The sequence below is a fragment of the Radiomyces spectabilis genome, assembly GCF_025331425.1.
Source record: "Radiomyces spectabilis strain NRRL 2753 chromosome Unknown BYT42scaffold_9, whole genome shotgun sequence".
Taxonomy (NCBI): domain Eukaryota; kingdom Fungi; phylum Mucoromycota; class Mucoromycetes; order Mucorales; family Radiomycetaceae; genus Radiomyces; species Radiomyces spectabilis.
In genome coordinates this window covers 1-27,039 of record NW_026251934.1, presented here as the reverse complement: position 1 = coordinate 27,039, position 27,039 = coordinate 1, and the positions used below count along the sequence as shown (strand labels likewise).

The following is a 27,039-nucleotide window of genomic DNA, read 5'->3' as shown; positions in this document are numbered from 1 at the left end:
CCGATGTCATAGAATTATGGTGCATGCTGCATTCTTCTTTTTTGTTACTCGGAGACTTTGCTGCTTTCTAAGAAAGCTATCAATGATATGAGTGATATGCCCAAGCTGGGACGATTGCTTGATTCTTTTTTTTTTTTTTTGGAGGGGTTGCTTTCAGATGCATTTGGCAAAAGCTGTTTACAAGTTCATGAATTCGGGGTTTGAAATGTGGAAAGGAAAAAAACCAGTGTTTGGAGCTGACACTGCCTTTCCTTTGCTGTTTTCGCAATCTTTTTTCTAGCTGATGGACGATAATATCGACGATCTTATTTTATCTCTCGCTGATAAAAACGGAGCTTCAGGTGGATCCAGAGCCAATTCTGGTTCTGAAAACGCTACGGGTCATGTTCGTTCTTCAAAGTCGAAATCCAAAAGTAAAAAATAGTACGTAATGGAAAAAGATAAATGGTTGAACAATTTGAATCATGTATTCATAATACACCTGTAGTATCTCTGATTCTAGCGAGGATGAAGGCGGATATTCCGACGACAATAATAATCAAGTATCCGAGGATGAAGACGAAGATGAAGTCGATGAATACGGTCCCGATCTGTATAAAGATGAAGAGGATAGACAGAGGTAACCCTTTTGCCTCTATATAATGTTATGCAAGTAGCTGACGTGCGCATTGTTATGTTTATAGACTTCTTGCTCTTCCGGAAGTAGAGAGAGAACGTATTCTGAGCGAACGTTCGGAAGAAAGACAGAGAAACTTGGAACGACTGGAAGTGAGAAAACTGCTTAAAGATGGACGAAGAGACGATACAGCACGGAGTAAGATCCTAAGCTTGTGGAAGCATACAGATGATATAAAATATGTAGACTAACCTTATTCCATAGGATCTACACGCGACAAGGGCACCAACAAATCGCGAGCTTTATCGGAATTAACGAGACGTCGTGAGGAAAAGAAGAGTAGCCGTTCGGCCAAACGCCGCCACCGAGAATCTCCTAGTCCTGAACGACGAAAGCGAAGACGATCCAGTTACAGTGATCAAAGCGAGTATGAACAAAGTGACCAGGAATGGGCCGAGGAAGAAGCGGCGGAAAAGGTAAAATTTTCGACAATGTCGCTAGAACGTGGAAACAGAAATGCTAATGGTCATTGGGCGTCATGCGTAGATTAAGAAGAGAGTTCCGACCTTGGAGGAGATTCAGTCTGTCGGCTTGACCAGACAAATGATTGAAAAATGGCTTTATGCCCCCTTTTTTGAACAAACAGCGGCAGGTAAGCGAGAAACGTGAATCGCTTCAAAGAAGAAGGTTGTTGACCTTGGTGGGTAGGCTGCTTTGTACGAATCTTTATTGGTCCCGATCCGCAGAAAAAGATGCATGTGTACCGGCTCTGCCAGATTCTTGGTATGGTGTTATGGTTATAATATTCGGTTATGGTATCATCTCACTTATTATTGGCATTAACAGAGATCGTGCCATGGCATAAAGTGTATAAAATTGCGGAAGGCGTGTGGAGTAATAAGGCAGTAAAGGTGAAGCATGGAAAAGCTGAAAAGACTTTCCCAATGGATATTGTTTCCAATCAACCCGTCACACAGGTCAGTGCAACATTTAGCGATAGGGGATTTTATTTCCAAAGCTCACGGTTCGCGACTTTTTCTACAGCAAGAGTATGCACGACTTATTCAGACCAGTGAAGTTGAGAAAGTGCGATTACCTACGATTGACCACGTGGAAAAGAAATTAGAGGATCTGAAATATGCGAAAGGCTATGTGTTGAACGATCAAGAAGTGGCGGAAATGATTGAAAACAAACGTGCAGTCAAAGGAACGTCAAAGAATTCGGCGATGGAGAAAGCTCAGCTTTTGGCCCGTTTGGAACATGCGAAGAGCAACAATGAAATTGACGAGGTTACACGAATAACGAAACAATTGCAAGATTTAGACGAACACACGAATCGATGGACAGACAGTCAGCAGAATATTTGGGCGGATCTGAACAAACGTAATAGAGAACGAGATAGAATTGAAGTTCAGGAAGTCGAACGACGTGAAAGCGAAGCACGACGAAAAGCGTTGTTGGCAAAACATCGCGCCGCACAACAATCCACGCCCTCCAATCCTGCTCCCGTGAAAATGAACGGAACCAATGTCCCAAAAGCGATCAATACACAAGACATCGAAAAATCTGTGTCGATTAGCAAAGACGCTGTGGAGATTGGTAAAAAGTCGGCCAAGTCGGCTTATGAAAACCTGGTGGGCAAGATCGTCGCCGATATTCAGCTGGACTTCAGCGATGATGACGATTAAACCCAAACAGATATCAGAAAATGCAATTCGACACTTTAGAAACCCCCCAAAACTTACATAAACCCCAATTCCAAAGTTCTCTTCAAGAAAAACAAAGAGTATACTTTTATAAATAACAGATCATTTGTACAGGGTCCCATGCATCAATTAGGAACGAAAGTTATTCATCTTCCTCTACTTGACGTTTGAATCACCAAAAGCTCCCTCTTATTTAAAGCATTCCTTCCCCGCGATTTGTCTGGCACACATCAGAATGTAATGCTTGATGCACTATCCAAAAAGGCGCCACAAGGCTTGGCGCAGTAAACCCGTTACTCATTGCACATTTTTAATGGGCGGGTTGTTTCCTTGCAATTTGCATGCTGTTTACTGTATTTTGAGATGATCTGCGCGTATCAATAAGACATTCTTGCGTGCAAAATTGATTGATAATGCGCGCAAAAATATGCTCCATACGAGCGATTAGCTTTAATGAAGACCGCAAACGTACTGCAGTTCATAATCCATGGGACTTAAAATTTAAGACGTGTAAACTAAAGTCAAGGCGTTGAGTTTGGGAAGACTAAGAAAAAAAGAGTAAAAGGACCATCAGCTTGGCGAAGTTGTCCATATAACTGTCCACTTATTAGTCCACTTATGATCCAATCATATCCATTCATTACAATGCCCGTATCATACAATGGAGGATTTCCGAAATGAAGAACGGACTGAGCAAAAGTTCTTCAATGCAGCAAGATATACTGCAATCACAAAGCCAAACGAGTTTCTTATTCATTGGATGCAAGCAGTGTGGAAAAAAATGTATAGATACAGAAAGATGAATAGCCATGGAAAACAATGTGTAGAAAGTGTATGAAATGCAAATCAGTCAATGGTCGATGCGCAAGGATGGGGTGGAATCCTGCTGATCGTTCACAAGTTCTTGCCATTTGACAGGGCTGGGACTGTAACGCTCTGCTATACTTTCGCGTTCTTTGAAACCGCGCAATTAGTCCAGAATGCGTCACTGACGGCAAGGAGCAGTCGAATATTCCGCATATTTGCGAATGCCGGCACATCCTCCAAAGCACCGAGGAAATTACACATGACGTAGAGTCCTGGCGCGACCAATTTCTCCGGATAAAATGTTATCGTAAATCCTGATCATATAAAATAGTGAGTAAAATGGAAGAAGGATGGAGTGATGATTGCGCTTACCTTGGATTTGGAATGCGAGGGCACATTCAAGTAAGTGAACGTCGATCGAATTCCTGTTGAAGACACTTAAACGAACAAAGTCCATGGCGTAAGAGTGGTTGCTGCTGCCTTCCCGTTTCACTTCGCCGCAACCGCGGCTGCACACGAATTGCATTCCATGCTTCTTTTCGATGATCGCAACTGGACGGTCACTGTTGCCCTCGACTGGAAGAGAATCGGTCCTAACATGCAAATGGCAAGGATTTTTTACTCAATACGCCCCAGATGACCGTTTTATTATATTGTCCTTCGATCTTGCAAGTAGGGGTCGTACGCTGAAGTGGACAGGTCAATACCACTTTCAGCAAGATGATTCAAATTAAGTCCCACATGTCAACCGCTGGAGCACGTGATAAATTATGGACGAAAGTTTTGATTATTTGCAGTGCGGGAGCGACACTATCTTGGGGTAACTTCTGAAAAAGGTGTCTCAAGGACCTAGACTTGCTCATTTCGACAGCATTGCCCAATTTTATCCCACCCATATTACAAAATGTACCCACATTATCAAACCCACTTAACTTATAGTATATCATGATCAAAGATTTGTTTATCACAATACATTAAACGCGTTAAGAGATATTTGTGAGGGTCGGGCGATCGTAAATATTCAAGCGAGAAGCGAACTCCATTAAAAAATCATATGTACAAGTATATGTCTGGTATCTACAATCGAAAGTCTGCCAAGCGTATTTTAGAGGAATCCTCCGGATGTCGCAATGCGATGCCAGCCTTCACCAATGTTTCGATATAAGGTGGCCAATAAGTGCCTGGTTCAAGTGTAATATACGGATTACTTGGATTCATCACCACTTGATTCATTAAATCCTATATCGACAGAGAAAGACAATTAGGGTAACAGCAGTCTTTCACACATGTGATAAAGATCCGATACTTACTTCCAGGATAAATTTCAATTCGCAAAAGTTTGCATTGGGGTCCCTCGCGCCATCCATATCTTCGTCAGCAGGCTCGGGTGACTACCGAGGATTAAAAAAAAAAAAAAGGTGAGCGTGATGATCTTGTCAAGAACTATACACAGCAATGCTTTAATTTACCTCACAGGGATGCGGAGGGTAATACATATCGAGAAAATCAATGAGATCACCCATGGTAGCATTATGCTTTTGCCGAATAGCAGGTATTTTTTCCATTTGAGAGCTAAGTAAAAATTAGCTATCATGTCAAAGAAGACCATGTACGATAAATGCCACGTACTCAGGTGCTGCTATATGTTGCCCGCCGTTTCTGACTCTGTCCAATTTATCGGTAAGGACGCTTCTGATTTCTTTACACTCTTTTAAAACCGCCGTTTCCCTGTGACATTGATGATGAGACGAAATATCACTTGGCGATACATCCTGCGATGAAAAAATTGTACCTTTGCAACGTTTCGACGGATTCTTTTAATTCTGCTTCAATAAACGCTAGAGCTTGATGTAGTTGGTCCGTTGATCGAAAGAGAGACTCTTTGAACTGCAATTCAACAATGGTTTGATCACTTGGACGAGATATAACGTTGACGTCTACACCAGCAGTCAGAACCGTATCCAACAACAGAGAACGAAACTCACCCTGGTTTTCGTTTACCATTCATTTGTTTCTCCAGTTCGGACGACAGCTCCCTTTCTTCGTACATATATTGAGACAGCAGCTATTGAATTCGGGTATAAGACGGCAGAAAACATCGAGTTGGACAAAGGGGATCAAGATTACCTTCTTCTCAGGGGTCTGATCTTCCCCGCATAAGGACGGTTGAACAGCATGTTTATACGTATCCTCCAACTATGCACCATGTCGTCGATTAGATTCTGGGGCTAAAATGATGGATTCAATGGACAGGTACCTCGTGTAATTTCTGCCATAGTTGCTCTCTTTGTGCTTTCTGTGCCGCTAAAACTTGATCGAGCATTTGATCGCGTGCACCTCCGTCACCTGGTTCCTGCAACACTGTATCAGCAGCCACGGTGTCATCAAAGTCGTCGGCTGCTTGAGAAATCAGTGATTTTATATGTTCCTCAAACCACATTTGGAACGACTGGTTATGTGATAAAGAAAAAACACTTTATGCAGGCATGAACCGTAACGCTGTGGCGCACTTTTTTTTTCATACAGCTTGCGCCGGCTTTCCAAGTCCGAGGTGATCCAAATTTTTGCCATCTTCATAATCCAAGCACCACTTCACCTCTTCGCCTGCTGCTTCTCATATATTGCTCATGGATATCGTAACCAAGTCAGAGAAAAAGACTAAACGCTCACGGCAAACGTCCAGCAAAGGAGATACCCACCATTCCATCAAAATCAAACTCACCACCAAAGACACAAGTACAACTCACAGCGGCTCGGACGACGACGATGAACCAGAACCTACCATTGAAGAACACTTGATCTTACGTTTACCAGCCGGCGAAATGTGCGATAAACTGCGGGAATATGTACGCAAACGAGAGGTCCCTGATGACGTTAAAATGCAGTTTAAAGGTTAGCAGACGCTCTTTTGTTGTTGACGGCAAGAACCAATTGGCAAGAAAAAAAGCTAACCGATGCTTTTGCTCCAGACAGTCGACGAGGCTATTTTTATTTCCAAGGAGAAAAACACGATATCACACTGGTCGATTTACCCACTGTCATTGAATCACAGAGAACGCTAGATAAGAAGCAGTTCTACAAGATCGCCGACATTTCCCAGGTAACGATTTCACTGCTTATTTTTTTATTCAACCGCTGTGGATGGGAGCCATGGATTGACCGATTGTGTGTTTCCTGCCGTGACAGATGCTAGTTGTTGACGGTGCGTCACGGGAAGACCAGCAGTCATTGCAGGCCGGTGGTCGACATAGTGCCGATCCATACATGTATCCCCACGGCTTGACGCCGCCACTGAAGCACGTACGAAAAAGACGTTTTAGGAAGAAGTTATCCAAGAGAGTGAGTATTTTGAAATAAGGCGGTTACCCAGTGACAAGGCTGACTGATAATCGTTGTCGACATGGTAGGCAATTGAAGAGGTGGAACGGGAAGTTGAACGATTATTAGAAGTGGATGCTACAGCAGAAGATGTACAATATGGTAAACATCGTGATATGATTCCCGACAGGCAAGAGCAGCAACTTACATCTGTATCCACTTTTGTAGAAGTATTTGATAACCGAGAGACAGAGATGGAGATGGAATCGGACGCAGGTACACAGGACATCGACCTTGGCATGAGCGATGCTGAAAGTGAAAGCGACGAAGACCTAGCGGCGGCTATTGACCGTGATCTGGAGATGATGGAGGAAGAAGATAACGAAGATAATGATGAGGATGATAATGATGAAGATGACGAAGAAGAGGATAGTGAAGAGGATGAGGACGAAGAGGAAGGCGGCAAGACCGGCGAAATAGGTGAGTTTCTACTCCTCATGCTTGTCATTGTGCTTTGAGTAATGTTTGACTAACGCCGGATCTCTGCGCAGAACAAAAACGACAAGAAATTGCCGAAATTAAACAAGCAATACAGAGAAAGACAAGGGATCTATTAACCGCACCCAATGCCATGTTAAAGGTAACATCGTTTTTCTTTTATTGTACTTTGTTTCGCACCAGGCTAATCTCTTCATATCTTTAGAAACGATTCGAAACCACTATTGAGAATCTGAAGAAGGAATTGGCGCTGAAAGAAGCCCATCTCGCTGAAATGAGTAAACAACAGCAACAGCAACAACAATAATACTAATAATTACAACCCTTTTTCCCGATTGTATATCACACTTTTGATTTTAGCATTCATAATCAAAAACGTCAGTTCACCATATTTGAGCCCTATTCATTATTATCCAGTGTCTTTCGTCTTGAACGTGAACTTTGTCTTTTATGCACCATGTTGCTTCATAACTATGACTACAGACAACAGTGACAGCGGCACGTCGCCAGAGAATGATCGCACATTCGCTTTCGACATATGGTATCTTGTACATATGTATATTGAATTAGTCGGTTTATATGTTGTAATGCAAAAGTCATATACAGTGTTGCTAAGGCTAAAAGGGTACTTTCCAAATAATATGTTTTCTGGGAAACAACGGATGACTCTAGTTGAGACACCATTTAAGCGAAACTTGGCAGGCTCCAACGGTTGGCATCCCTCCTCCGATATGCTGTTCGAAAATTTCAGCTGCTTGCCGCACAAAACGACCCACTTTGTAGCTAGAACTTGGTAGAGCCATCACCGCTGCACAGAAAAACAATTGTCTGCCGAGTCACTGATTGCTCAAAGGCGGCACCAACATCAGTCGAATGGACTTGCACGCATACGACTTAAATGGTTCTCTTGAAGTGAGGGAAGTGATAAACTAAATCAGAGTTATCATCTGAGCGACTAGCCGTCCTTTAGTTACAGTTCTTCTGTATACTTTTTTTTTTCCTTTTTTACTTTACACCGCCTCCACTTGTAGCTTAACATCAACACTCAAAGTAAGAGGTACGAGTTTGAAACGATTGATGGGGACACATAATCTGGTGGACCATCCACAAACGTCGTCAACGTTTATAGATAAGGTGTGTGAAGAAGTCTATGGCAGTATAGCTGCGCAACACTTTTTAGTCTGATGGAGCACTTTATGTGTTCACCAAAACTTTTTTTTTTCATTTTCCTTTTTTTTTTTTTAGAATAGAGGTTTAAAGGCCGTGAGGCCTGCCAAAAATTGCTGCCGCACCCGAAGGTACTGCAGACGGGTATTGGTTGTAGTTTTCAACCAGCAATAAACCAGCATCAGTAGGTACTTCACGCGCGTGGTTTTGCCCGAGCACAAGAATAAGGAGCAACAACGGCGCTGGTCTGCCCTTTTATTTATAGTTTTTGCCGCGCCAATAAGTAGTCACAGATTAACCCATTTAGGGATTAACCGTCCAAAAGCCACCAGAAATTTCCATCCATCGAACGAATCAGACGGCAGATTTTTGTTGAATCTTTTTGCTTTCTACGAATCACAGAACAGAATATTTCTATTCCAAGACAGAAAGTTCCCAAATTTCTAGCGGAGATGGCACCAAACTTGACCGTCACTAGGGTCGCACACCCAAGGTTTCTTGTACAGCGTGCAGTTGGCAGTTGCTTCCATGAACGAGACATAAGCATCGCTACTTTACTGTTGATGTCGCTCTTGAGTTTCGCATTGTCACTGCATTGCCAAAGCTTTGGAAATTTTCTACACTCTTTCGATGTTTATTATTGCAGTTTCCGGAGTCTCATATGGCTGTAATACCCCTTTTATCCTACAAAAACGTCGCGCTGTATTCGCGCCTTGAAAGCGTTGGATTGAGCACGCGGTAAAAACTAAGCTTACATACGTGACGTACCAATAAATTACTTTCTTCTGCACAGACATTTCATGCTCTGCTTTCCTTTCGCTATTAGCAGAGATTGTCTTTTTCCCAGTCATGAAGATGAAGAAAAATAAGAAAATGATGGTTAGGAGAAATGAAGGCGGATTTTTATGATATAATACATAGATACATATATTTTACAGTGTGTTATGTTCAACGTAAGGTGTCTCTTTTTAAATGTGATTGGAGCCTAAACAGGGAGATTCTTCGGTACTTGATGTGGCTTTCGCGCTTGCTTTGAGGGTTTTCATTCTTCGAATCCATGCACGGTTCATATTCATGGCAGCGTAGATGGGCGAGACGACTGTTTCACAGAACCCATTTTTTTTTCTTACAGATGCCCGTGCGTCCGCTTTGATGCGTCGTAAAGTATCAAATGCTACGATATAGCAGTACCTAGAGTACTTTTCGTGCTCCACGGTTCGCATGTAAGCGTAACTGGCTTTGATGAATTGAATCATCCTGCTCTTGTTGACTTGGCGATCGAACTGAAGAATGGACGATGACAGGCTGGATGGAATCTGCTGAAAGGATAGCGCGAAGAATTCTTCCAGTTGAAATAGGGTATTATACTGTTTATCATCATCCATGTTGTCCACAATTCCATCACCATGGTTATTGGCTTCGTGCAATTGATGTAATCGTTGGTTTTCGCGGATATAATCATCGAAATGTCGGTTGATTTCACGTTGTATAAGTCGAAGATCGGCTTCCATCTGTGCATCTTTGAGTTCGATGGCTGCGTTGAGAGCGTTGACCCATGGATTCGTCAAATCAGCATCCAGTAGTGGTACGTCGCCTTCAATAAGCATGCTTTTCGCGTATTGCGTAAATGAGTCCGTTTCTTCCAGCAAAGCGACATACAGTTGATCCATTGTCGTAACCGCAGTTTTCCGTAGCGACTCGATATCGGTGGGGTTATCATCGAAAGTTGGCTGCTCGTATCCCAGCTGCTTATGACGCTTATCGACAAACCAGGCCGGCTGAGTGACGCCAGAGAAACGAGCACGATCGTTGTTCAACGTAGTCATTTTCAAAGCCAACCCTTGCTTTGGAGCATCCACCAATTTGGCACACATATGCGCCAAGTAGATCACGTCTTCATGGTCAAACGAGTACGCTTCTGTCAAAATGGTACGCCAGTTTTCATAAATGCCTAGAGTACCGTCAGGAATAGCGACAGAAATAAACCGTCGCTGCAAAGCTAGTTCTTGACTTGGTTCATCCCGGCATCGCGCAAGTTCTTGCTTCACTCGGGCTGTGTGCACATCGAACGCTTCTCGAATTTTTGGAGATGTCTCGGCTATAGGAGAAGACTGAAACGGTGTTACAATACGCTCATCCCAGCAACAGAATATCTACATGCAAAAACATATGTTAGTAATTCAGTAACCAAAGCCAGTACAGCTCACATACGTACAAGGTCACCATCATAATCACCTCCGCCCAATTTACTTGCTAGGGACCTTTCGCCTTTTGTAGGAAATACAATGACATCGGTATACATGCGCAAGCTCGGACAGTCCACGGCTCTCACTTTTTGGACATCGCTTTTCAGACCGCACGGATTGCGAGTCACGATCACATTGCCCAATACAAGGCCTGCACAGACGTTGGCTTTGTCCTGAATGGTGCGGGTAGAAAGGTGCAGATAGACTTCATCTTCGTTCAGCACGCCTAATGGGTCCGGTATACAGGTGACTGTGCACGATTGTTGGATTTCGATCTTGTACTTGGTGGTGACAGAATGCATAATATCGCGGAACACTTGGGTAACTTTGTGAGCCACGTGGGTATTGGTGAGCGTGAAACCAGCATCGAGTAAGCGTATCAAAGACTCGTGCAACCCGCAAGGGTTTCCCGAGTACGCGTTCACTTTCCAGTAATCGTTCGTTTTCATGGAAGCGGGCTTCATCTCCGCGTTATCACCCTCTTCTTCGTCCAAAAAGCGTCCCAAGAAATCGCTATCGATGAGCTGTTCTCGCCACACGGATTTTTCCGTATCTTCCATTTCCCATCGCGATCGCATAATGCCTCCGGCTTTGGCCACCCAATCTCGTAATAACTTGATGCTGTGATCCTCAGTAACGACGCTAACGAGCTGCCGCAAATAGTCTTTCAGCAAGTCAACGAAAATCGAGCTAGTTACGCCTCCAGCTGTTAAGCATTGGATCAGCTGCGTGTTCAAGTTGGACGGATGAATACACACGGAATTGTTCACAAGGTCAAACGTATAGTGCAATGGATCAATACTGAGATCGAACTGCGGAGTCCCCGTTTTGAACTTGCGCTGGGACGACCGGATCTCTATCCATACCCCCGAACTAAAATCCAAATCAGGAGAGATGATCCACACCCCTTTGGCTCCTCCGATACGGCCCTGAATGGCACACGGTAGTTCGTCCTGATGTTGCGCACCCATAATCTTTTTCATGGCAGCACAAGAGATGATCCCGCATCCGTCTGTCATGCACGCTTCCACTGTACCTCGATTTTCAGAGTAAATATCGTCCACATATCGGATTTGATCGGGTTCAAATGTCAGCGTAGGTATACTGTTGCTGTAACCGAGACCGATACGACTGGCAAATTTGCTCATGCTCATGTTCCAGTTATCCAGGATTGGGATATGCCAATTGATCACGTCGCGGATACTGATAGTCGGTAGGCCGCGAGCTTGCGTTGCGAACAAGATGATCGAGTCATCCTTGACGAATAAAAACTGGTAGGTACGCTCCATCAACAAGAACGGTTTCAAAAAATATTCCATATGTTTTCGAACCAAGGAAGGATGCGATCGACGAGCAAGTTTTAGTTCCAAGAAGCGAGTGTCACCATATTTTCGGAAAAAACGATTGGAAGCGCCGACTTTTGGTGCACGTAGTTGAACGACTGGGCTTTTCCCTGTCGCCAATGTGACAACTCCATTGTAGTGAATCATGCGGTGCTTATTTCTTGCTGGGGTTTCCAGGTGCGTCCATACATGATCTGAGCATCGTTCCATGTGTCCATAGACAGCACTGATTTCGTCCATTTGGTTGTTGGATTGCCGATAACGCGCATACCACTGTACCATCATATTATACAGGTCACGCGGATTGGTTTGTCCAACATGCATAAATTTTTTCAGCATTTCAAAAGGCAGCTGACTCCATCGGATACTGTATGTGTGCAAGAATCGCGCGATTTCATACTGAAGCACCCATGCCAAGTCTTTGAAACACTCGGTCTTCTTGACTGGCTGACACAGTACATTGTAGGCCGCATAATCACGCTCGTCGTAAGCAATTAGGAAGGAAGCGACGGATAGCGTCGATGGTGTAGAAGGTGTCGAACGGGAGGATGATACGTGATTGATGCGAGAACTACTGTCAAGATTGGTTTTCATACGTTTCAGAGCCAATTCGTCACTGGTTGTATTGGCTGGACGCTTGTGCATCGTGGAGGACTGAGGGATAGGGCCGGCTACTTCCATGTCTCCGATGTCATCCATGTCTTCATCGTCTACTTTTTGAATTGCAAACGCGTGTTAGTTAACGGTGAAGCACAAGAACAGAGGGCACCCTCACAAGTCCAACTTACAACTGCAGAAGCCTATTATCGCTTCGTCAATTCGTTGGATCAAGTCATCGAGACATTTCTTCCTGCCATTGCCAGGATTCCATTGCAGAAACCTTCTTACTACGCCGTTGAGCTCCTTTTTATCGGTCATGCATAATGTCTGCATCTTCTGAATTTCCGCAGGCAGTGATGCGACACTACGCGACAGCTGAGCAATGCGATCGTAAAGCCCCAAGTGATTGTACACTTGTTTGCCGCATCGAACGACGTCCTTGTCGGCCGATGTATTCCATGTCATCTGGATACGGTCCACGGAAAGATAGAGATAATATGTCCCTGTTACAATCTCTCGTCTTTGAAGTATTGTGTTGCCAGCGAAAATCGAGTCACAGGGGGAATACGTCGGAATCCGAGTGCTGAGAATGGTCTGAGTTGGCTGTTTATGAACATGTGCAATTTATTTAAATCTCTCAGTTTTTTGCACTGATCTCTAGTAAAAATACACTAGCAAGTGTTCCAGCATTGACTTTTGCAGCTACTGGATGTTCATGTCCCGAGAAACGATCTTCGTTGAAAAAGGAATCACGCGGAATTAAGCGACAGTGTAACTGCCAGCGATCCAGTAAATATTGAATACTTCGCTTAGCACTATAGCAACAAGATCAGAAAACCTAAATGAGCAATCGTTATCTTGTTCTATTCTTGCCTCCGCTCCTGGTATGATGTGATAAATTTGCATTTTGGATTATGCTTAAGGATGATATACGCCACTGTCATCAATAGCTTTTCGAAATCTAAGATAAGCAATCATTAGCCGCATGTACACGTCAACGGATTGGCGGTCAACAGTTGGACAAACCTGCTGGATCATAGAATGTGTCACTGCCCAGGATGTAATCAACGCTTGTGTGCCATTGAGCTTTCACTTTTTCAACCAATCGATCGACTCCGTGTTCGCTTCCCAATTCACCCCATAATAAAGGACGCACCCATAACTTGTCTGATTCCTCTATATTGTTGCATGAAAGACAGGATCGTATCACCGGTAAAGCAGATGGAAGGTCTGTTAGAATAAGACGCGAAGCATATTGTCCTTTTGCCAAGATAAGCGACGGCAGTGAAGTTCCTTTGACGCATCCATTAAGTTTCTCCTGTGTTTATGGGTCACGGTCAATGTTGCCTTACCAGCGCCCATCTACAACAAGCAACATACTTTCAGTACCATCTCGGATCCTGATTATGTCTCGCCTTGCATTACCTCAAGTACAACCGCGTTCGAAAATAAGTCATGACGATGGTACCAGACGTAATCGCCCATGACAAGAGCTGATGGCCAAATATAGCAACCATAGGCGGCGTCAAGCACCTACCAGCTTGTTGAGTTGCAAGTGAAGATAGAAGCTTACAATGTTAGCATACCTCCTCGACGCATACGACCAAATGATCCTCGTCATCCTCGTTGCCATAGTTTATCTGCACAATGCTGCTGCCGTTAATTGGGTAGCTCGGAAATGGAACATCACAAACAGAATACCTTTTCATAGCATCATCTTCCATCTTCAGTTAAGCTACCATCTACGTTGGAAAGGAACCCTCGGTCAAAACAAGTTTAACTTTTCAACACAACTAGTTCCGGCCAATTTGCCGTCGGCATAAGTCACGAAGGTCACAGTTCACGGTGAAAATTGTTTCATCGCCCTGCAGGGCGGTTACCTCCCACCAACCATTCATGAGCTTTGTAAACTATGGTCGGACATATTTGCATGAGTGATATGGCATAAGATTCAGAGAGAAGAAGACAATTGATTTATTTATTAACATTAATGAACCTTTCGTAAAGGACGGGTACTTTTTCCAGAAATTCCTGAAGCCAATACCGACCCTTGTTGAATTCGGATAAAAAACATTGAATAAATGTGTATTCCTGCATACATAATCGTTGATTTGATGTAATGACGTATGGCTGAACAAGTAAAGGCCAGCCTGATTTGATCCGTCTAGCACCATGATTTTTTAAATTTGGGATGTATCTCATATTGGCGATCTGCAAGGTTTACCCTCTTTTTTTGTTTGCACAATCTGCCGATCAATTACGAACAAAAACTTAAGTACAAATAAAAATAAAGAATGATTTAGGTGGTGAAAAAGAATACGTTGTTTGGATAATGTACAGACTTTGGAATGACAAAACTATTTACTTTTTATGTTCGCTGAACACATCGTTCGAAATACCGAACATAACTACGGGATCACACGTGCGGACGGGCTTACCGCGACCAATGGCAGTGATAGCTTCCACATCTGCGGGATCCATTTTGAAGTACTCAATGTTGGCCTTGATACGCGAAGGCGTCACGGACTTGGGGATCACTGTAGAAGTAGAAAAGGATGATACGAAGCTTAGGACCCCTGTCAGCATCTCGCTTGCAATAGACACCACTTACCGGCATAACCGCGGGCTACACCCCAGTTTAACAAAATCTGTACGGGTGTCTTGCCGTACTTTTCCGCAATTTGTAGTACCACAGGTTCTTCCAAAGTCTTGATCACACCGCCTTGGGAGTAACCAGGGTTACCCAAAGGAGAATAAGCTGTCAATGCGATACCCTTGGATTTGCAGTATTCCAAAAGTTCCTCTTGAGGCAACGAAGGATGAATTTCCACCTGATTCACAGCAGGAGGAATCTCGCACTTTCTGAGCAAATCTTCGAGCATAGGAATAGTAAAGTTGGAAACACCGATCGTGCGCACCAGACCATCCTTCACAAGCTGTTCCATGGCTTTCCATGTATCGATAATGGGCACATCAATGCACTTGATATCGTTATTTTCATCTTTGACCTTGATATCCTTAAATTCGTAACCGCGGAATTCCCATGCCATCGGCCAGTGCATCATGTACTGATCAATGTAATCGAACTGCAAAAGTTCCAACGATTTCTCGCAAGCAGGACGAACATGTTCGGGTTTATGGAACGTTTGCCATAACTTGGTTGTCACAAAAACTTCTTCTCGGGGAACATTGCTTTCGCGGATAGCTTTACCCAAAGCTTCTTCGGTTTCGTCTAAAGATCAATAGTACATCTGATGAGCAACAACGTACGATTTCAAAGTAATTGACGCGATATTGAATTTATAACTTACACAGAAAAGCAGTATCAAAGTGACGGTAGCCAGCCTCTAATGCCACTTTTGTAGCGTCGTAAACTTGATGAGGAGCATCTTTGCCTCCAAAGGTACCGTAACCGATCATAGGAAGATCGTATCCGCTGTTCAACTATCATGCGTACAAAAAGGTCATTATCATTGATCATGGTCGACGTTTCTGTTAAAGTCTGATTAAATTCACCTTAATAGTAGGGACGTTTGTAACCATAGTGATATATCTAGGTGTGTAATAGTTTGGAGTAAATCCAGGGGAAAAAGCGAGGCACTTTATCAATTCACATCAAATTTTTAATATTGCACTAACGCCAAAGTTTCAAGCGGCACTCTGACGTTCTCCAAAATTGGAATGTATGACGTTGAGTTTTTTCTTGTAAAAAAAGTTTAAAATGTCTGTTTGACGATACCGATTTCTCGTAAGGGTCTCCGATCGAATGGGAGTAAGAAAAACCGCCATTCGGAGAAAAAGAAAAAAAAAAGTCATGTCGATAAAATCGGGAACCTTGCCAACCCTCATGCCAAGAAACGCCGCTTATCACTGGCTGCAATCAGTGCGAAGAACGGTACATCACCAAACAAGGTACGCCGTTGCTACACAAAAAAGAAAAAGGTCGAATGAACACATATACAATTTCGTTAAGGTTATTAAGCCTTGATTCTCAGCGTAAGAACACGCCCTCGTCTCGATGTCGTAAAAAATAGTTCAGAAGACTCAAGATAACGTATAATGTTACCCGCTTTTTCATCGCTATTTCCCATTCAATATACTGTAGAATTATTTTTTTTGATACCATACCATACCATCAATTGCAAAAAGCGACCTCGAGTTGCTGAAAATAAATATGTATCATTGTGTTATTTAACAAGCCGTACACCCGCTGTGCAATGGATGCCACCTGCTACTGGATGCCGCACTCTTACATTGAGCGACATTCGTCAGACAAAAAGCCTAACGCAATACGGCATAACCTGGGCGAGACTCTTGATGGAACTTTGGTATATTAATGTCAATACTCTGGCATACCATGAAACACTTTTAATGAACAAAGCAGCACTTATTGACCCCCTCCGTTCTGTCCCGCCCAAGGTTATGATAGATCTACAAAGATGTGTGGGAATGTTGGGTATTTAAAAAAAATGAGTTAGTAAGCTCTTTGGTTGATTCAAATTTCGTTGAGATATTTTACCTTTGATGTTTGATGCAGCAGATACCGAGGGCTTCCCGACCGAAATAAAGAAAGGATACAAATATAAAAAAAAAAAGTAAATACAATAGGTGCGTCTGTAAAAACCCCCTAAAAACCCTGTGGGAAAAAAAAGGAGGAAAAGACTGCAAGAAGACTATTCACTAAAATACAAAATACATACTACAACTACAAAATAAAATGGTCGGGAAGAAATATCGAAGGCGATACCACGGGCAGCAATCCATATGAGAGGAACCTGGGGAGGACGCGTCAGCGTTTCCCGATGAAAAAGAGAGTCACACCACCGACGATGCCTTTGACGACAAAAAAAGGTTTGGCCACATTTGAGCGCGAACAAAGTAGAAAGATTTGGAGGGATGGATGACTTGCCAAGCGAAAAGAAAACCGGAGAGAAAACCAAAAGCTAAAGAAGGGGTAGAGAAAAAAGAACGTGAGTTTTTTCTTGTCGAAAAACGAATAGTCACATCACACAAAAGGTACCTTTTTGATAATACTCGACTTGACCGGTTACAGATAGACGCCGGATACACCATAGTCTGGATGATGGATGGTGGATGTGGATGCGGCTGAGGATGCAATGATAGTGAGGGCTTTTCAGGTAAACGGAAAGAGGGAGAAAACCAAAGGAAAAAGAAAAAATTGAAGACAAAATGAATGAGTTCCCATGGATGAAACAATAGTCACTCTGCCAATGCAAGAATGATGATCAGGTCAACCACATGGGCCAAAAAGTGGAACATTTGCGGTTGGTTTACCTTTAAATCAAACATTGTGCCGAAAGAAAATATGTATACGGACCACACGTAAGCTTCTTCTTCGATGCGGAAAAGAAAATTGCTTGCAGAAACAGTTAAGCGGCGGAATATTTTTGGGGCGGTGGTGTCAGCTTGAGCAGGGCCAAGATATTGATGTGGTCAGAAGTGCCGGTAATTTCGAGCTGGAGGCCAGATATCGATAGTTTTCCCGAGTAAAAAGAAAATAAAACTTGCGTCAGTAAAAATCTCACAAAAAACCCTGTGGCGAAAAAAAGAGGGAAGACTGCGAAAAGAATACTTACATGAAAGACGATATCAAGAGTAGGAATCCAAATGAGGGCAACATGAGGAGGACGCGTCAGCGTTTCCCGATGAGAAAGAGAGCCACACGACCGAAGATGTCCTTTGACGACAAAAACCGGATTGGCCACAATCTGGTGGCCGAACAAAGTAGAAAGGTTTTGGAGGGATGGATGGCTTGAATGGCTTGCCAGGCAAAAGAAAACCGGAGAGAAAACCAAAAGCTAAAGACAGAATAGAGAAAAAGGACAGGTAAATTTTTTCTTGTCGAAAAACGGATAGTCGTATCACACAAAAGGTACCTTTTTTCATAATAATCGAATCGACCGGATCAGATACACGCCATAGTCTGGATGATGAATGATGGATGCAATGATAGTGAGGGATTTCCAGGCAAACAGAAGAGATGCAAAACTAAAGAAGAAGAAAAAATTCGGACAAAAATATGTGATTTTCCATGGATGAAACAATAGTCACCTCACTGATGCATGAATGATGAGCTACACAGATCGAAGCATATCTGCTCCATGTATCATTCGATTACTGAAGAGAATGAAAGGGCATATACAGTATAACTGACAGATAACCCAAATTAAATGATGCTACAAAACACCAGATCGTCGTATCCTCAATCACCTTTCTTCAAAAAAGAGCTCCACTCACATTTTATGTGAACGGCGACGATGCTCTTTTTGACCACAACTGGCGCAAACGGCATCTTGCTGCTGATTGTTTCGCCTATTATTCGTGGAAGTGTTTCGTGGAGAGAAATTTGGGCAACCATGACTTGTAGAGCGCTGATAATCGTTGTCGTTGCAAGATGGGGACCGAGGCATGGTTGAAAGATGAACCTTGGTTGCGACGACGGTACAAAGGGTAACCCCTGTGATCTTCGACGGTAGCTTCATTGAAGGAGCGCGGGTAACGCTTTTTACATGAGCCGTTTTCCATGCAGGGAGACCTCGGATGCTTTGTTCCACACGGACCGTGCACCATACATATGCTGACTTTGTCGTAGAGATCAGGAAATCTCTCTCTGTCCGGAAGTTCGGCACACACGATACGATCATAATCGTCCAGTGTTCTCAGCTTGTCGTCCAGATGTAACACCAAAAGCAGATGGAGGTGCGGTAATCCTCGTTTTTGAAATTCCACGGTATGGACATGGGCAACTACCCTACCCAAAACATGCTTCTTGGTCAAATCTTCCATGAGAGCTTTACGCTTCATGTTGAAAACTCGAGCGCAAAGGTCGGGCCGATCAACAGCTGTCTGGAGTGGAGCCAACTCGTCCTGAATTTCCACCCACTGAGGATTGCAAGTGAAAGTAATAAAGAGATCCGGCTGCCCGCATCGACGTACGATATTCATCGCATCATGGTAAAGTTGGCGCATGCGTCTCGGGCTGCCAATAAAGGTGGATGGGAGAATGACCCTTTGCCCGACGTTTTGGAGGTCATTGTCGCCGAGTTCTACCGCATCTACGATACCTCGGTACAGTTCCGTGCGCAGGTTTGCCTGGTTTAGCCGCAAATACGTGAGTCGGTTCTGTTCCATTTTTGCATACATATCCACTATATATTGCTGGAACAATCGGCCGTACAGGTGCAAATCGTGGCTGTTATCGCGCATCATCAGACGGTAGCTATACCATTGCATGACGGTAATGCTTCGACCGCTTGGCGAGCGTGAGTGGATGTTCCACCCGAGATCACCATGCGGGAACATGAGGACATAGTGGAGCGCGCCGTAGTACTGGTGCATTTCACTGATGCGTTGAAGCCCATAGCTTCTCGATCGGAGCACAATATCGCGGCTACTGTTTGGTGTGATCGTACTGTCTACCAGGATCACTCCAACTTCGCTAGCTGTGGGTGCATTGTAACGACGAACATCAGGCGTGTTTTCCGCACTTATGAGTAGCCTCACATCTACGGCTTCCTCAGATTCACGCAAGACCTGGGCCATCGACTGCAGCAACGGCACGAACGGGTTGACTTCGGTAAGCAGATCTTGTAGAATGAGAAGGGTGGCATTCTGCAGATAGGGTGCCACAGCATGCCGGTGTCTAAGTTGTGTGTTGGAATCATAAATGTACATTTGGGCAAACGCAGGGGTATGACACTCGGTTGGTGGTAGTAGACCACCGATCTGGTGGTAAATGCCACCTTGGATACGGTAGCAGTAGGCTCCGTTGGGATTGTTGGCCACGGATTCATCTATTTGGGCGCCTACCGAAGTAAAACTCAAATTCATATTATAGGCGCGGATCTGCTCACGGAAATCTCGCCCTTCTTCATTGTCGCTACGAAGGAGACGGGCGATGGTTGGAGGTGTAGGCTCCAAAGGTGGAAGCACAGCGGAACCTTGGCCACAGCAGAGTTGGAACTGCGGATTGGAGTTCGATTCAGAGGAGCTTTCTTTGGCCCACATGTGTGCCTGACAGAAATTGCAGACAACATTCATGCGTCCCAAGGTATGTCTCTCTCGAAGTTCCCACTCGTTATTTCGGCCACTGTTGAGCGTTCCTGATTGTTCACTTGACAGCGTATTAGCATGATGGTCGAAATCTGCTTGGGCAACGGGCGCAGGTAAAGTACGAATACGTTCCGTAGTGTCACTTTCTCCAGCCACCCTCATAGCCAATCTTGCTGGATTCAACGGGCAAGCGAAATGGTTGGAACGCTGATGACCCAGTTGTTGGCAAGCTCCGCAACGGACTTTGTTTGGTCCTTGGGTTGTAGTAATTCTACTTTGTTGGGGCAGTTGCGGTTGGTGGAGCGAGCATGTCCTGGCAAACTGCAAGAAACACAATAAACGTTTGAAGATGACATTGAATTAGTTTTACAGAGGAAGAATAAGAAAGAAGAAAGGAACAGGCCTGGATAATGCAAAGCAACACGATCTCTTGCATCCGTGTATGTATCACGGTCTATCTATTCACAAAAGGAAGCACAAATCAGGAGCCATAATTCAACATCCGCTCAGATCTTATCGTAAATCATGTGATTACAATAGTTTTATCCAATCAACGTTCATTGAGTTTTAAACTACCCAATCATCAGCGGTCTTTTGTCGGCAAACAAATGTGACGGTGGAATATATCCAAATATGGCAACTCAGAGGCAAACATTTTAATAAGGTTGAGATAAACCAGCCATGATGCAGTATCAATGCCGTCCATCAGATCCACAAACATGGGGCTAATAACAAATAAACATTCACAAATCGTCAAATTTGCATGACCTTGATTGCAATGGCTCCCACTGCAGGCTTAACTACAAATATATATTCACCATGTTATTCATAACGCTATAGATTTAACGCAAATATTTGAACTCCAGCTCTCACGGATGGCCATATCGCGTTATGCGGCATAGTACTTCGACGCAGCACTGTTTTTGTTGATGCGCAATGATATTAATAAGCACCAGATGCATCATTTTAGCATGCAAATTAATACCGTTAACCAAGTAGGGGCCGAAGCACATAGTAAGGCATGATCATTTCACTGAGGGACTGAGCGTGTACCATCTTATCGGACATTAGATTCATGAGTCGATACATTCGATCAGCTTAAACGAAATTTAATACCCTTTGACAGTAACTCTTCTGATCCGGGCAAACAGTGGGTGATATTGCTAGTGATCTCTTAGTTTAAGCAACTAAAGCATGTTCATTTATACTAATGTTAATCGCAGGCAAATGCGTAGGGACTGGAAATGTTGATAAACAAAGTATTGTATATCCCAAAGGGACCAGTTTACGGAAATAGCTTACAAGATAAAGTACACAGAATGGTGGTCTTGTTTCGAGCCCAAATATCCATTACAGACTTATTGCACTGATTTCCAGCATGTGGTAAATCTTGCAGTTCATAATTTGACATCACTTCAGAGCAGTTTAAGTTTGAATGAGGCAAACCATGCAGACCGTATGAGTCACTCGCTATACATCAGCAGGCTACCTTCCGTCATTAGCTTATTGCTTTTGCTATTGCTGCCTCATTATGCATTCTTATATCTTTGAAACCCAAAATACTGTTAATAACTATAAGTAGTAATGTCAGAAAGAAAAGAACGATAATAGATCTCGACACAACAGAATGCTATTTTGAACATGTATGGTTTCTTGCAAAAACGGACATTAAAAACCTGCCTGTCTCACCGTAACCATGCGATCGGGGTTATTTTATTGGGTGATTCGTCAAAGGCCCATCTTTCGGATGATGTCTCATCAACTGGCAACACACACACCATTAATGCCTAATGTAACTCATATGATATATATTACGCAATGTAAAAGGGTAAAAATACACTAAATATGTCCATATTTTAGCCAGGGCTTACAGAACTCAGGGGACACCATCATGTGCACACTGCCGTTGTTCAGCCCTCTGGTCGGAGAACGAACGATGTGACTGTAAATTTTTCCTATAAGTTTGCACATTTTCCAGTGAGACACTTCTTTTTTTTTTAATGTCTTATTCGCAAAACGATAACGGAGAGTCACCTCAGACTCCAGTGGAAGAAGGTGTCAACTCGTTCGATGGTACCCCTTACTTCAAGTACCATCATTTGAAGTCGATTGAAAACGTAGGTGTTCTCAAAATACGCTAAAAAGGTAGCCTTCAATGGCGCGACACTAACGGTGCGAACGCAATAGAATGATAGCAAGTACCTGTGCCAGAGCTATTCAACCTCGCCCAACCAAGATCCAGCACGCCCGCAACCGTCGGAATCCACTGCAGGTGTTGCCGCGCAGGCCGTAGATAACACCCTCACTCAAAGCGCAGATCCTAAAGCGCACTCGGAATCCCAAGGTGAGTTAACACATCATGACAGTATTGCGCGTTTCACTGATGTTCGTTTTTTATTTGCAGACGATGCCATTACCAGTGAATTGAAACAGCTGTACAGCCAGTTCCAGGGCTGTCTTGACTTGCGTGAAAAGTACATGCTTTGCTCTTTGCAGACGTTGATGGACGATCCTAAAAACAAGGACGATTGGGAAATCTATCCACCTCCCCCACCAAGATCGTGGCCTGTTCCGTCCCCGGAAGAACTGGCGCACCGCAAGCAAATCGAAAAGCAGCGTGAACATGATCCGGTAGCCGCAGTAGGCAGTGATTTTGAATTTGAAAAGTGCAAAATTCCTGGAAAGGACAATGTATGTTCCATTTGAAAGATCGTGTTTCCGTGTATCGAATCTCATTATTTTGCGATCTAGTTCGTTTACGGTATGAGCGCTGAAGGTTTCTTCCAAGTCTACAAGGATGAAGCGGGTAAGTTGGTTTAACTGGATCTGAAGCTGGTAAACATGCGGGAAATTAACGGCATCTATCAACTTTTTACCAGATCGTGATGCCGATAACCCACTTTGGGATATTCCTAGCCGCAAGGAATTCTACGAAGATATGGATTACGTGTTATCGATGATCAGCGATGGTCCTGCCAAGAGTTTCGCTTTCAGACGATTGCGTTATCTGGACAGCAAATGGCAGATGTATATTTTGCTGAATGAATTCCAGGAACTGGCGGATTCCAAGGTAAAGTAGATGATCTATGTGGAAAATGTTTTTCCAGCCAAAACTAATATGGATCTGTTTCAAGCGGGTCCCGCACAGAGACTTTTACAATGTCCGTAAAGTCGATACTCACGTGCACCATTCAAGCTGTATGAACCAAAAGCATCTGTTGCGTTTCATCAAATCCAAAATGAAGAAGTCTCCCGATGTAAGTTTTCTACGCAATTGAGCAAAGGAACTGTGAACTAATTATCCAACTGCCTTTGTATGTTTCCAGGATGTTGTAATCTATCGTGATGATCAACATTTGACGTTGAAAGGTGTATTTGAGAGCTTGAACTTGACGGCTTACGATCTTAGCATTGATACATTGGACATGCATGTAAGGTTACACAACATAACTCCCGTGGTTTCCTGATCTAAAGATCTCTGTTTAGGCTCATAAAGATTCGTTCCATCGTTTTGATAAATTCAATCTCAAATATAACCCTATTGGCGAATCGCGTCTCAGAGAAATCTTCATGAAGACGGACAACTTCATCCATGGAAGATATTTGGCCGAAATCACCAAAGGTACGGGAACCCCAGATATGAAACTTTTGATGGAGCCCGTGAGATCTCATGCTGTGAATTGTCCAATTAGAGGTCGTATCTGACCTTGAATCGTCCAAGTACCAGATGGTGGAATACAGAGTTTCCATTTACGGAAGGTAATACAATGACGATTTTCTCCCGGAACGGGAAATAACGTGGGACATTTTTGCTGAAATAGAAACAAGAACGAATGGGACAAGCTTGCCAAGTGGGTCGTCAACAACAAGTTATTCTCGCCCAATGTGCGTTGGTTAATCCAAATTCCACGTTTGTACAACGTTTACCGTTCCTCAGGCATTATTGACAGTTTCGAAGATGTTGTCCGCAGTAAGTTTTACCCCCAACTTGGCTGTATTACTTTGCGGGAACAATCCTCAACTAACATTTCGCTTTCAACAACAGATGTCTATGAGCCACTCTTTGAAGTCACTCAAGATCCCTCTAGCCACCCTGAATTGCATGTCTTCTTGCAACGAGTGATTGGCTTTGATTCCGTCGATGACGAATCCAAGCCGGAAAGACGCACGTTCAAGAAATATCCTGTTCCTAAGGAATGGACTTACTCATCCAATCCTCCTTATACTTACTATCTGTACTACTCTTATTCCAACATGGCGGCACTGAATCATTGGCGTGCTGCTAGAGGCTTCAGTAAGTGTTCACGATTCAAAGCTTCAAATGGCGCATGAATGAAAGCGCTAACAGTGCCTATCAGATACTTTTGTGTTAAGACCTCACTGTGGTGAAGCTGGCGATACCGATCACTTGACAGCTGCCTTCCTTACATCCCACGGTATCAGTCACGGTATCCTTCTTCGTAAGGTCCCCGCTCTTCAGTATTTGTATTATCTTGCTCAGGTCGGCATTGCCATGTCGCCTCTTTCCAACAATGCTCTGTTCCTGACCTATGAGCGCAATCCCTTGCCGCAATTCTTCCAACGAGGTCTCAATATCTCGCTGTCCACCGATGATCCCTTGCAGTTCCATTTCACCAAAGAACCCTTGATTGAAGAATACAGCGTTGCCGCTCAGGTAAACTCGCTTTTTATATACAAGAGAAAAAAAAACGGAAATATTTGGCTCTAACCTATGCATCGGATAGATTTGGAAACTTTCTTCTACCGACATGTGTGAGCTGGCTCGTAACTCCGTGATCCAGAGTGGTTGGGAAAACAAGATCAAGAAGCACTGGATCGGCCATGAATGGTACAAACCTGGCGTGGCGGGCAATGACATGCAAAAGACGAATGTTCCCAATATCCGTGTGCAGTTCCGTCACGAAACCTTATTGGAGGAACTCAATGCTTTGCGTCGATACGCTCCTTGCAAAGACGGTAAAGTTCAGCCTCCTTTGACAAAGCACGACATGGTGGGCTCCGTGGGACTTGCGCAATCGGCAGGCATTCAACACCACTTGTTCCACTCCAGAGAACAGCAACCTACCGAATCTCCCACAGCCAAATTGACCACCTTCCCCGGTGCAGCTCTTGCTGCTGAACGTGCTAAAAGACGTGGCAATAGCAGCAAACAATAAATAAATAAAACTATTGTGATTCAATAAACTGACATTAAGTATACATGTCATATAAATTTTCTGATTTCTTTATTGCTTTTTGCCCGTATTGAAAGTGACATGTTGCCGGGTGATAATTTAAGCGAAAAGAGGAAGTGCCATGCCGTAAGAATCAGGGTTGTTGAATCTTAAACCCATTTCCAGGGCCGTGATATCCTTGATATCATCGGCACCCAGAGACCAGGAGAACAAGTCACGGTTAGTGGTCATGCGTTCAACATGCATACTCTTGGGGATGACAGCGACATTGCGTTCAACGGACCAACGCAACAAGACCTGTGCGGTGGTCTTATCGTGCTTCTTCGCAATAGCCTGAATCACCTCATGGTCCAACAAAGGCTTGGCATTGCGTCCATCGTCCGTGAGCTGGGCAAATGAAGCAGGTCCGAATGAGGAATAAGCAGTAACAGCAATACCCTGGGACTGGACCCATTCAACCAAACGTTTCTGCTGAAGATAAGGATGCAATTCAACTGGATGACAGAAATATTCGCAATAAATAAGGTCAGTATACACGTGGATTTAAGACATATGAAACAGAAAGACTCATACTTTGGAGGACAGCGGGCTTAATCTTGGCATAGGTCAAAAGATCCAAAATTAACTGGACGTTAAAGTTGGAAATACCAATGTTACGAGCAAGTCCGGCTTCGGCAATCTTCTCCATTTCGCGCCAGCAGTCTTGCATGGGAGAGGCCTCCAAGAGAATGCCGCTCGTCTTGGTAGGATGGACCCAGCCAGGAGGATAGCACACATCATGTTCGACGTGCTGCAAAGGAATAGGGAAATGAATCAAGTACAGATCGACATAGTCCAAACCAAGATCAGCCAGCTGCTTGTCAAAAGCAGGACGGACGTTGGCCTTGTTATGGTAGGTATTCCATAATTTGGTGGTGACTAAGCACGTCAAGTTAATCATGAGACCAATGTGCCTCGAAATAAAAATCTGCCACCAACTTACCGAAGATTTCCTCACGCTTCACGATGCCATCAGCGATGGCTTTGCGGATACCACGACCGACCTCGACCTCGTTGCCATAGTCGCAGGCACCGTCAATAAGACGGTATCCGACTTTGATAGCGTTGTAGATGGTTTCTTCGGCATCCTTTTGATCAACCTTCCAGCAGCCGAAACCAACCAGGGGCATCTTGTCATTAGTACGGGTAAGTTCAACAAAATTTTTCTGGGCCATTTTCAGTTTTGACAAATCAAATAAATGGGAAAAAGAGAGAAAGGGGAAAGAAAGAAAAGATTGGCTGGAGAAATGAAATAATTCAACGACACCCCAGTTCTGGGAAAAATCTGGAAATCAGTTGGCGGTGACACACACATTTGTCTGGCTTGCAAATTCACCTTTTTGGGATGATCTTCAGACGGACACGTCGTTTCTCAGATCGCCTATCCGTGGCATTTGGTCTCTTCGAAATTTATGCTCCATGCTTCGAAG

At 43.8% G+C, this 27,039-nt stretch overlaps 9 protein-coding genes across 9 annotated transcripts; 3 read left to right on the top strand and 6 right to left on the bottom strand.

Moving 5' to 3' along the window:
* Nucleotides 1–257: 257 nt before the first annotated feature.
* On the top strand, nt 258–2,705 carry BYT42DRAFT_517636 (uncharacterized protein). Its single transcript, XM_051565235.1, has 8 exons — nt 258–423; nt 488–619; nt 684–814; nt 881–1,092; nt 1,163–1,268; nt 1,325–1,399; nt 1,463–1,593; nt 1,661–2,705. The coding sequence occupies exons 1-8, from the start codon at nt 284–286 to the stop codon at nt 2,303–2,305; spliced, it is 1,572 nt and encodes a 523-aa protein (XP_051421380.1). The 5' UTR covers nt 258–283; the 3' UTR covers nt 2,306–2,705.
* A 557-nt stretch (nt 2,706–3,262) lies between these two features.
* Nucleotides 3,263–3,737, bottom strand: BYT42DRAFT_499080 (uncharacterized protein; the record flags this gene model as incomplete). The annotated part of the gene is made up of 2 exons (XM_051564611.1): nt 3,263–3,444; nt 3,503–3,737. Coding segments are annotated over 2 exons (417 nt in total), but the record flags the coding sequence as incomplete, so codon positions are not given.
* Nucleotides 3,738–4,109: 372 nt separating this feature from the next.
* BYT42DRAFT_575185 (centromere protein Cenp-K) lies at nt 4,110–5,702 on the bottom strand. The gene is made up of 8 exons (XM_051568937.1): nt 5,388–5,702; nt 5,258–5,326; nt 5,132–5,195; nt 4,923–5,067; nt 4,760–4,858; nt 4,600–4,702; nt 4,441–4,521; nt 4,110–4,369 (listed from the first exon to the last, which is right to left on the bottom strand). Exons 1-8 carry the CDS (start codon nt 5,568–5,570, stop codon nt 4,208–4,210), a joined length of 906 nt encoding a protein of 301 aa, XP_051421378.1. The 5' UTR covers nt 5,571–5,702; the 3' UTR covers nt 4,110–4,207.
* Nucleotides 5,703–5,952: 250 nt separating this feature from the next.
* Nucleotides 5,953–7,253, top strand: BYT42DRAFT_499134 (TAFII55 protein conserved region-domain-containing protein; the record flags this gene model as incomplete). Its single annotated transcript, XM_051564617.1, has 7 exons — nt 5,953–6,022; nt 6,100–6,230; nt 6,317–6,469; nt 6,538–6,610; nt 6,677–6,928; nt 7,000–7,088; nt 7,152–7,253. 7 exons carry the CDS (start codon nt 5,953–5,955, stop codon nt 7,251–7,253), a joined length of 870 nt encoding a protein of 289 aa, XP_051421377.1.
* A 1,739-nt stretch (nt 7,254–8,992) lies between these two features.
* Nucleotides 8,993–12,883, bottom strand: BYT42DRAFT_575176 (RNA dependent RNA polymerase-domain-containing protein). The gene is made up of 3 exons (XM_051568936.1): nt 12,491–12,883; nt 10,329–12,415; nt 8,993–10,266 (listed from the first exon to the last, which is right to left on the bottom strand). The coding sequence occupies exons 1-3, from the start codon at nt 12,765–12,767 to the stop codon at nt 9,082–9,084; spliced, it is 3,549 nt and encodes a 1,182-aa protein (XP_051421376.1). The 5' UTR covers nt 12,768–12,883; the 3' UTR covers nt 8,993–9,081.
* BYT42DRAFT_575168 (putative methyltransferase-domain-containing protein) lies at nt 12,864–14,309 on the bottom strand. Its single transcript, XM_051568935.1, has 8 exons — nt 14,183–14,309; nt 14,004–14,095; nt 13,889–13,952; nt 13,728–13,835; nt 13,655–13,664; nt 13,329–13,595; nt 13,176–13,263; nt 12,864–13,117 (listed from the first exon to the last, which is right to left on the bottom strand). The coding sequence occupies exons 2-8, from the start codon at nt 14,024–14,026 to the stop codon at nt 12,940–12,942; spliced, it is 738 nt and encodes a 245-aa protein (XP_051421375.1). The 5' UTR covers nt 14,027–14,095; nt 14,183–14,309; the 3' UTR covers nt 12,864–12,939.
* A 354-nt stretch (nt 14,310–14,663) lies between these two features.
* Nucleotides 14,664–15,967, bottom strand: BYT42DRAFT_535058 (NADP-dependent oxidoreductase domain-containing protein; the record flags this gene model as incomplete). The annotated part of the gene is made up of 4 exons (XM_051565465.1): nt 15,819–15,967; nt 15,614–15,746; nt 14,914–15,534; nt 14,664–14,839 (listed from the first exon to the last, which is right to left on the bottom strand). Exons 1-4 carry the CDS (start codon nt 15,843–15,845, stop codon nt 14,664–14,666), a joined length of 957 nt encoding a protein of 318 aa, XP_051421374.1. The 5' UTR covers nt 15,846–15,967.
* A 6,408-nt stretch (nt 15,968–22,375) lies between these two features.
* Nucleotides 22,376–25,552, top strand: BYT42DRAFT_500179 (uncharacterized protein; the record flags this gene model as incomplete). The annotated part of the gene is made up of 13 exons (XM_051564690.1): nt 22,376–22,492; nt 22,563–22,719; nt 22,780–23,066; nt 23,127–23,181; nt 23,255–23,445; nt 23,510–23,632; nt 23,702–23,806; nt 23,862–23,997; nt 24,068–24,134; nt 24,197–24,345; nt 24,421–24,669; nt 24,734–25,050; nt 25,121–25,552. 13 exons carry the CDS (start codon nt 22,376–22,378, stop codon nt 25,550–25,552), a joined length of 2,385 nt encoding a protein of 794 aa, XP_051421373.1.
* A 41-nt stretch (nt 25,553–25,593) lies between these two features.
* BYT42DRAFT_535051 (xylose reductase) lies at nt 25,594–26,823 on the bottom strand. Its single transcript, XM_051565464.1, has 3 exons — nt 26,553–26,823; nt 26,144–26,488; nt 25,594–26,064 (listed from the first exon to the last, which is right to left on the bottom strand). Exons 1-3 carry the CDS (start codon nt 26,782–26,784, stop codon nt 25,670–25,672), a joined length of 972 nt encoding a protein of 323 aa, XP_051421372.1. The 5' UTR covers nt 26,785–26,823; the 3' UTR covers nt 25,594–25,669.
* Nucleotides 26,824–27,039: the final 216 nt, after the last annotated feature.